This window comes from Eutrigla gurnardus, assembly GCF_963514095.1.
Source record: "Eutrigla gurnardus genome assembly, chromosome: 3".
In the NCBI taxonomy this organism is placed as follows: Eukaryota; Metazoa; Chordata; class Actinopteri; order Perciformes; family Triglidae; genus Eutrigla; species Eutrigla gurnardus.
Genome location: NC_139917.1, coordinates 14,113,854 through 14,123,480, shown reverse-complemented (window position 1 = coordinate 14,123,480; position 9,627 = coordinate 14,113,854). Strand labels below are relative to the sequence as shown.

General features: G+C 41.1%; 1 protein-coding gene across 1 annotated transcript; it reads left to right on the top strand.

The window, feature by feature from the left end:
• Window positions 1–3,488: 3,488 nt before the first annotated feature.
• Window positions 3,489–7,652, top strand: LOC311010895 (uncharacterized protein; the record flags this gene model as incomplete). The annotated part of the gene is made up of 4 exons (XM_084005538.1): window positions 3,489–3,494; window positions 3,967–4,138; window positions 4,332–4,658; window positions 6,008–7,652. The coding sequence occupies 4 exons, from the start codon at window positions 3,489–3,491 to the stop codon at window positions 6,403–6,405; spliced, it is 903 nt and encodes a 300-aa protein (XP_083861664.1). The 3' UTR covers window positions 6,406–7,652.
• Window positions 7,653–9,627: the final 1,975 nt, after the last annotated feature.

Sequence of the window (9,627 nt, the reverse complement as noted above, 5' to 3'; positions counted from 1 at the left end):
AATACACACCGTCAGTGGAGCCTTTTGAGGAAAATATAATGAGCTCAGTGGTGTTGAGTGTGACAAGGGCCAGAGACTGTTGATTCAAGATTTAATACTTTATTGCTATGGCAACGTTAACCCACCTCATAAAACACATAGAAACCTGCAGCCAGGGCAAAATAACAAAACCCCAGAATACAGAATGTATTTAGCATGATTAGATGCTGTGGCAGGCAGGGGATACAAGCTGTACATTACATTTGCATTTAAGGCATTTGACGCTTTTGTCCAAACCAACTTACAATAATATAACAGTACAGCAGATTATGTATAAAACATGCATACAAGATGTGCATATTATGTACGCAGATGTTATAACACAAGATTGCAAGATTAATTTGAATTCTCCACTTTCTTTTTCTTTCCTTTTTTTCCAGTAAAATGCAACAACCCTGGTGAAGGGATTCAGAACCTTACTGCTGTGGCGTATAACTGCATTTACAACTCCATCTGTAAATAATGACTGTGGTCTCCGAGAACTAAAGAAGCAGCGTGGCTTTGTTAGAGTGCCACACCGGCGGGTTGACTTTGTCTCCTGATGCCTGATTTATACTCCTGCTGCTGTGCATCATGCTCCATAGATAAATATACTACATAGGCATATGTACTGCGGCAGATTGCACGTAGCATTCAATTACTTTTAATTTGGGCCTGCTGTTATCAAATCCTTTCTCAGACAGTCTTTGATTGATTCGATAGGCGTGATTTGGGATCTAAGTTTGGTTCAAACAAGTTCATAGAGTGCACTATTAGCTAGTAGCAGCTAATGGAAGCCAGAGTCATTAACTGTTTTGCCAGATGACCCCATGTTTTTTTGTTTGTTTTTTTGCTCAACGTGGATACCAAGACGCTGCTCCTATTTGGAGAGAGGAAAAGATAATTGGACACAGCATCATCCAGAGCCCTCTAGCTGGTTATATGTGTAGGATTTCTGCATTCAAATATTCATGTGTTCTACATACACAGCAGTTTTTGAAAGAACCCTCACCAGGGTTCCAAACAACATGCAGGATCTTCCATCACATGTATTATTCATGTACGATCCAAGTAAAGTAGCTGCGATCGATAAATCTTCCATTACTTTTAGATTGGAACACAATGAACCCATGTAAGAAAAACATGTTTACACAGAAGGTCACATGGTAAACAAATCAACCCTCGAATAGGTCCGTGATACATAATAATCTTATTTTTGCAGAAGAACACTGTGACTGTGACTGTGACTGAGATCTGTTTGGCAGCTCTGTTCCCTGTCGCTCCTTATCTCATAGTACTTCATTAAGTAAATGACTCTCAGTTACTTAGTCTCTGTGCAATCAATGCTTATTATGATGGAACTTTGTTGCTAGATGCGTAAGAGATGTGATTTTAAAGGATAACACTGCCATCATATATATATATATATATATCACTTCCATGGCCACAGGTGTGTAAAAGCAAGCACCTAGGCATGTAGACTGTTTCGACAAACATCTGTGAAAGAATGGATCGCTCTCAGGAGCTCAGTGAATTCCAGTGTGGTACTGTGATAGGATGCCACCTGTGAAACAAGTCCAGCCGTGAAAATGTCCTCACTCCTAAATATTCCAGTCAACTGTCAGATTATAACAAAGTGGAAGTGATTGGGAATGACATCTTAGCCAACAAGTGGAAGTCCACGTAAAATGACGGAGCGGGGTCAGTGAGGCACATACTGCACAGAGGTCACCAACTTTCTGCAGAGTCAATCGCTACAGACCTCCAAACTTCATGTGGCCTTCAGATTAGCTCAAGAACAGTGTAGAGAGCTTCATGGAATGGGTTTCATGGCCAGTGCAATGCAAAGCATGCCGCCACTGGACTCTAGAGCAGTGGAGACGCGTTCTCTGGAGTGATGAATCACGCTTCTCCATCTGGCAATCTGATAGACGACTCTGGGTTTGGTGGTTGCCAGGGGAACGATACTTGTCTGACTGCATTGTGTAAAGTTTGGTGGAGGGGGATTATGGTGTGGGGTTGTTTTTCCAGAGCTGGGCTTGGCCCCTTAGTTCCAGTGAAAGGAACTCAGAATGCTTCAGCATAACAAGAGATGTTGGACAATTCCATGCTCCCAACTTTGTGGAACAGTTTGGGGACGGCCCCTTCCTGTTCCAACATGACTGTGCACCAGTGCACAAAGCAAGGTCCATAAAGACATGGATGAGAGAGTTTGATGTGGATGAACTTGACTGGCCTGCACAGAGTCCTGACCTCAACCTGATAGAACACCTTTGGGATGAATTAGAGTGGAGACTGAGAGCCAGGCCTTCCCTCCAACATCAGTGTGTGACCTCACAAATGCACTTCTGGAAGAATGGTCAAAAAGTCCCATAAACACACTCCTAAACCTTGTGGAAAGCCTTCCCAGAAGAGTTGAAGCTGTTGGATTAAGAATAAGATGTCATTTAAATTCATATGCGAGTCATATATATATATATATATATATATATATATATATATATATATATATATATATATAGTTGTTTTCTCAAGCTCTATGTTCTAGTCCAAAAGTAATATGTGTTGTATTTCCCTCGGCTCGTCCAGGTGGTAAAGCAGTGTAGACACAGATACCCCAGCATCCCTAGTGACTATGTTGAGCTGAAATTGCGATACTCTCTAGAAATGGAAAATATAGCGGTGGGCAATTTTAAAATAAGCTGCATTGGTCTTGTTGCCTGCAAAGAAGGAATAGGTCACTTAATGCAATAGAATGGCTTTTTTGTGTGTTTAACAGATTTGTTGGACAATGAGGCATGTCTGTGTTAAAGGGAGGGTAATAGCTGTTGTGTAGGATCAATTCAGAGCAGATTTTGGTCACGTCTGGTATTTGCTTGTGATAATTACATAGGAAATAGTAGTATCCTTTGATAAAAACATGTAACTAGATCTGATTTTGGACTGCATTTCCAAAGATTTTCAAGCAACACCTGGGGCACACTGTGCATTTTCCCTATTTATCTATTTATTGGATACGTTGAAGTCTTTGTCCAAGAATGAATGGAGAAAAAAACCTAACCAGTAAGAGAGGAAACAAATGACTATAGAGACGATCCAAGTAAACAGAAGCTGCATAGCATATTGTGTTTCAACTTTCATACCTCTCGCAGTTTGACAGTTTGCTGTGTGAAGGTCACAAGCATGAGGTAGTGTTTGTTATCTCACTCACCTGCCATTTGTGTGTCTCATGAAACTAATACTGTTTTGACATTTTGATTGTGTGTGTGTGTGTGTGTGTGTGTGTGTGTGTGTGTGTGTGTGTGTGTGTGTGTGTGTGTGTGTGTGTGTGTGTGTGTGTGTGTGTGTGTGTCCACAACACAAATCAATACGGTTTAGGGTGAGGACTTGGTTTAAGGTGAGGACAAATTTAGGTTTAGGTTTAGGTTAAGGTTAAGCGGATCAGGCAAACAGTGATAAATCTCCGGGAAATGAATGTAAGGCAATGCAATTTCCTCTAAAGTGATGGAAACATGTTATGTGCGTGTTTTACTGACAATCATCTAACATCTAACAAGATCAGATGACGGCTTCCAATAAAATGACTAATAAAGTTACAATGAGACATCACAAAGTTGTCAACGGAGTGAAAGTGACTCTTTGGATAATAATAGATTAAAGCCTTTCAGATCGTCACAATGACCTCATGGGAAAAATCTATACGAGCATTGAATTCAGTGAAAATGGCACAGACTAACACTGCTGCTGCACTTCAAAGGCCGACATACAAGTCTCTGATTGTGGCTCCGTCATGAATAGGCCTTCACTCGCCGCACACACACATTAAACACCACCCTTCCTTTCCCTTCGCCTTGTTGTTCTGGGTCCAGCACACACCCTCTCCTCAGTGATAAGCCTTCCTGGCAATTCCTCTTTCTTATGCTGTAATCATTAACGTTGCTCCCTCAGGGACTGAGGGACGGTTTTCATGCACCAAACGCCATAAGGAGGCAGAGAGGAGAGGAGCTGAGGAAAAGCACCGGTCCTCCTGGGGTCAGTTCCAAGAGGCTGCATGCAATGGGGTTCACATTATTTTATGCAGTTGCCTGGCTCGTAACCCCAATTCTTTTCACAACGCAAGGTATGTGGAGCTATTTTAATCCTGTTTAAACTCATTTGTTCAGTAGCAGGATTTGCTTAAAGTGATCGAGTCTCCAATTAAAAAGTTTAAAGGAAGATCAGGGTGTAACGTGGTGGTAACGTGAAGTGGAAGATTGTGCTGAGGAGCTTTTCGTTTCCTTTAAATCTCGGTACTGTATTTGTATTTTCTGCAGAGCTTGTCAAGCTAAGAGTGAGCCCCGACATCGCTGCGGAGTGCGGCCAACAGGTTACGCTAAATTGCGACGTGTCCTCGTCTCTGGAAGGATTGGCCGTGAAGCACATGAGGTGGTCGCAAGACAACACCTCTCTCTGCTCTGTGGACGTTGAAGGGAAAATCACGCACCACACGCCCACTCTCAGCGACTTCCATTGCGAGTACAAACATGGAGGGTTGACCCTCACCTTGGAACAAGTTGGGCCACTAACGGCGAAGCGCTACATGTGCAAGCTGCAGTCCAACAAGGGAGCCTCTCACGATTATGTTAGAGTGGAGTTACAAGGTCAGTGGACACTTGGCTCACAGTGACATGACTCACCAGTCTTTGTACTACTCTCATAAAGGTAGAAATACAACAGCTACTTCCTCATTCACAGCGGTGGCAAATAACGTGAAGCATTGGTGGTTCTGTACTTGAACGCGCCCTGTCATGTTTTACAGTCAACAAACACACACAAGTTTTAACAGTCTTACTCACCAAAGTGCTTTGTGTGTATTGAGGTTCAACAAACGCTGGTTTACTTAGATGACATCAGATTTTAATGATGCAGTATATGAAGTTATTCATATTTGCTCCACTTTTACCTGTGAGTAAAAGTACTAATACCACAGAGTAAAACATACTATTACAAGTTATTTAATCCAAGTTAGTATTCAAATTCTTATACATTACATTTTACAAAATAACAGCAAAATTAACTTAAATGTCAAAAAGCTTTTAGAACGGTACAGCATTGTATTTTCACATGCATCGAGTATTGGACTGAAGGTGTAAAACACACTTGTAAGTAACATATTAATGTTTTATATAGACCTTTAATAATCATATAACCTACGAGTCATCAGGTTGTAGAGTACATTCCTCTGCCTGGTTGTTATCCTCCGACAGCAAGGGCCAAAGGCCATTTAATGGAACTGTAGAGTAACTGAACCCAAATTAATTCTCACACAAACTGAAAGGTCATTATTTACTGCAAAGAAGGAAATGAGAAAATCCACCACCCTTTTCAAATGATGAATTCACGTGTGGTGAGATTATTGCTTAAAAACTAATTTAAGTTTTCTGCTTTATTAATGACTTCACTATACTTGCATGCATTTTCTTACTACAGACCTGGAGGCTTATTAGAAACGGAGCCTTTATGAAAGTTAATGGTTGAACCAGCCAATTAAAGGATTTTTAGCGGATCTTTCCTGATGAATAGCTCAAAAGCTAAAAAGTTGTGATGACCACCAGCAAAATTGATCTTTTACAACTTGGCAACCTAAAAGTTGTCCTTTATAATTGCTAATCTATAAAGCTTTAAAGAATGTTTTCTTAGCTGATAAAGACATTAGTCACAACTTACAAATCCTTCTGAATTAGCAGAATGTCTAATTAAAATGATTAATGCAGCTGCTGGCTGAGCTCATGTGAACTTCCTTTTATACTGTTGGGCAGTTTTATCGATTCAAATAACCCCCATATCTTATAAACACATTTGGCGTTTTGTGTTTTTTTTATATATGAAGGGAATCAGTGATTTTTGGTTGTTTTTGATGATTGATGGATGCTGAATGAAAATATGAAGTATCTTGTTACTTAAGTTAAGTTAGTTCATTTTAAAACTCTTCCTCTGATCCTCCTCTCAGAGTGCTCCGGGATCGTTGAGGGTGATGCGACGAGCAAAGGCCCCATCTGCACCTTCAGAAATGTTTACCCAGACGGAGACGTCCACTGGTTTCACGGCTCCCACAACCTCTCAGACGGGACTGTGAGGCACCACACTACCAAACACATGGACGAAGCGGGTTGGTTGACCATCCGCAGTCACTTGGAGAGGAAAAGTTCCCACGGGCCCTACAACTGTTCCTTGAGGAGCGCCACTTCTGGAACATACATCGCAAGCACTTTAGTCCAGCATTCAGAATCCCTGCAGGCCATCAGGGTCGGAGCATCAGAAAATACAGACAAGAATGGAGTCGGATCACAGGGACCCGTGTGGACTTGTTTCTGTATTTCAATTTTACTTGCTGTCACACTGAAGTAATGGATTTGCTTCATCCAAATAATGGCGAGTGATAAGACATCAGGGTGGAGCGATGGTTAACGATTAAGAACAATGAGGTACTGTGTTTTTTTTAAGTCATCTTCCATGGTCTAAAGGTTTATTATACTTCCTTTGAACTCTTCACTGAAATGAACAATGAAATCACACACTGCTGAGGCCAATAATCATTATATTGCATGTAATACCTTTGTTGATTTGTTTCAATAGAGAGTTGCAGATGAAGGAGCAGAGAGTTTAGGCTTTATTCAACTCAAATACACACAGTACAGAAACGTTCAAAGAGGACTTTTGGCTACTGGCTCGATTTAGCTTTAAGATATAATCCTAGCCACCAGATTATTATGGATTTATTTCTGAGAGTGTGAGATGAAAGTTGACTGTCCTCTATGTGTCCACATCTATGTCTGACTTTCTGAACGAGCACCATGAAACAAACATCTGCCCTTCTTGAACAGAACGCCGACCTCAAAAGATGAGCTCTGCTGTGATTTCCCCTCAGACACACAGAAGCCTTTGTTTGACAAATATCAAAGAACTGGCCACAGGAGCTCTCGGCCCTGCTACAGCTTTGTCTGTGGCTCGTGGATAGATGCTGCCCTCTGGTGAGCCAGCTGGGATCAGTGTGAGATGTGGCTGCTACAAGACTCGCTGTTTCAGTGGCGGCCGACCACAGAGGGTTAAATAGGTGCATTTAAAGGGTCAGTTTTGTTTTTTTAATGAATAGTTTTCAACATGTTTTCATCAAAAGAAGTTCCAATGATAACTGTCTGTAGTGATCTCTGTTGGGACGATGTTTCTGGAAAGAAATCCTCGGAGCAACACTCCTCAGATTTATTAGGGTGGTTGCAGAAACCTCAAACAGGTCCAAATGACTTGCATGGCTTCACTTTCCTAGAGCTAAGAGAGGAAATACTTTGGGGTTTTTTGTGATTTGGGTGAACTGACGCCTTAAGAACGATTATATGAAAAAGGGACTGCTCTTGTAGCATTTTTTATTTTTTATTTAATTTTTTATTGAACATGTTAAAAGAAATAATAATAATTGACTGGAAACAGATGTTGAGCTTGTCAGAGTTGAAATTGTTTTGTTCCTTCCAATTTAAAATCACAAATCAAGTGTGTAAGACGATGGATACAGATAATTTTGCTGCCATTTACTGCTGCAAGCTTTCAGAATAGGTCCTTCATCAGACAGAAATAAAGGACATTTTTGAATGAAATGATTTGTTGTTTTCTCTGTGACAATAACAACTCCTTGTGCTGATGAAGATCATGTTTGTCTGTTTATCCAGCTTCATATGGCTTTTGCATCAGGCCAGTTTTTCTACCAGGTTTCCACAAACTTTACAATAAAGAAATATTCATAGCAAAACAACACTTCATAAAGCAAGTCTACTGTAAATAAAACAATAACATATGACACAATTTAAATAATACAAACGCAAAGGTAGCCTTGATACACAAAAATACCATTTCATCAACTTAAACACCAAAAAAATATTATAATATAAATATAGAATGCGTTTCTTCTTAAATAATGCTCTTAACATTTTCAAACAAACATATATTGTTTTTTTGCGTACTCTGATTTGGGAGTGACTTTCTGTATATTACTGTGTGAACTGGTTGTATTTTAACCACAGCATGACCTGATGAATAATTGCGTGCGTGTCCTCTATAAGAGAGTTTTTATTTTAATAAAGGGAAGCTACTGAAAGGATGCTGAGATAAGACTGTTTTGTCAACTGTTCTATTCCATTTTCTCCTGCAGGTCGGAGGTTAAACAACAATCTGCATCAGCGCCTCTGTCTGTACTTGTAGCGTGCACTTCTCTCCACAAGAGGGAACAAGTTCCTCACTTAACAGTCATCCTCTTTCCAGAGCCTGACTCCACACTGCTTCATGTGGATGTGGGGCTGCAGGGTTCAAAGGGGCCACGGTACTGATGCGTGAACTCAGAGAACCTTTTCACTGCACAGCAAATACTTCACTCCAAGGTCAGTGTACATCTGTTCAAAATAAAGCATGGTGCCAGACTAATTTACCCTAAGATGCACAGACTGAAACTCTGTAGCCATATAGCATTTCTCATAATGTTTGGATGTCGTGACCAGTGGGATCTTCTCTGCTACCTCAGGAAACACCCCGCTGCCTTGGTACATCACGTCTCAGTGTTTGAAGTTTGCTCCTCCTGTGAGTACCTCGTCTGGGCAAAGTACACAGTGAGGATGTTCGGTGTATTCACTGAGATGTGTGTGTAAGAGTGTATACAGGGGCTTCAGGTCAAGTTTCCATGGTTACTGAGAGGTGTCTCACTGTGCGCTCATGGCTTCATCTGTGTGTGTGTGTGTGTGTGTGTGTGTGTGTGTGTGTGTGTGGCCAATTATCCCAGTGGGCTGTTATCTCCTCTCAAAGAGGTTTACATTACCACCCTGGCAGTCTGGTGGTCATTGGTCAGGTGAGCGGCCACAGATGGTTATATCATACACAAGAGCAGAGGGAGGGGGAGAGATAAGAACCCGACCGACCGACAAACAGCGCAGCAGGATGGATGGGTGGGACGGGGAGGGGAGGGGAGGGGAGGGAGAAGACAGCGGGACGGAGGAATGGAAAGAGGAGATAAAAGCCAGATTCTGTCAACAAACAGGGGACTTATGTGAAGCACTGATAGCCTGTTACCTAATGTTACGGTAAATGGGAGTTGGCTGGGGATTAATTACCCCAAGAGCTGATGTACACAAGGATCAGTGTTGTTGGTGACACAGTTCTGCCTGCTTTTTCTTCCTGTCTCTATACACCGTTACATACAATTTGTTTTCTTTGTTCTGACTTCTTTTAAAGTCAAAATTCTGAGAAAAAATTACCCTTGTCCTCTTCTGTAGCATTAACAGTAAAGTATCTCAAGTAAAAGTACAATATTGCAGAGTGGCCCTTTTTAATGTAATTAATGGATCATGATGCATGAATATCTAAGCAATGTAACAAGTGACAATGTGAATATGGATATGATATGGATCATTTTCACCTGAATTTCAGAGCTTCATAGTGAGTTTTTGCTCATCGTTTGGCTGTCCAGCCCACAACGTTACAGTTTTGGTTCATTGTCAACGCTCTCGTAGAGCTGATTTTGGCCAACATAGTCTAAAAATAGACTGTATACTACTACACCAAAAGAGCAGACAGACACCGTTAGAGATTAAC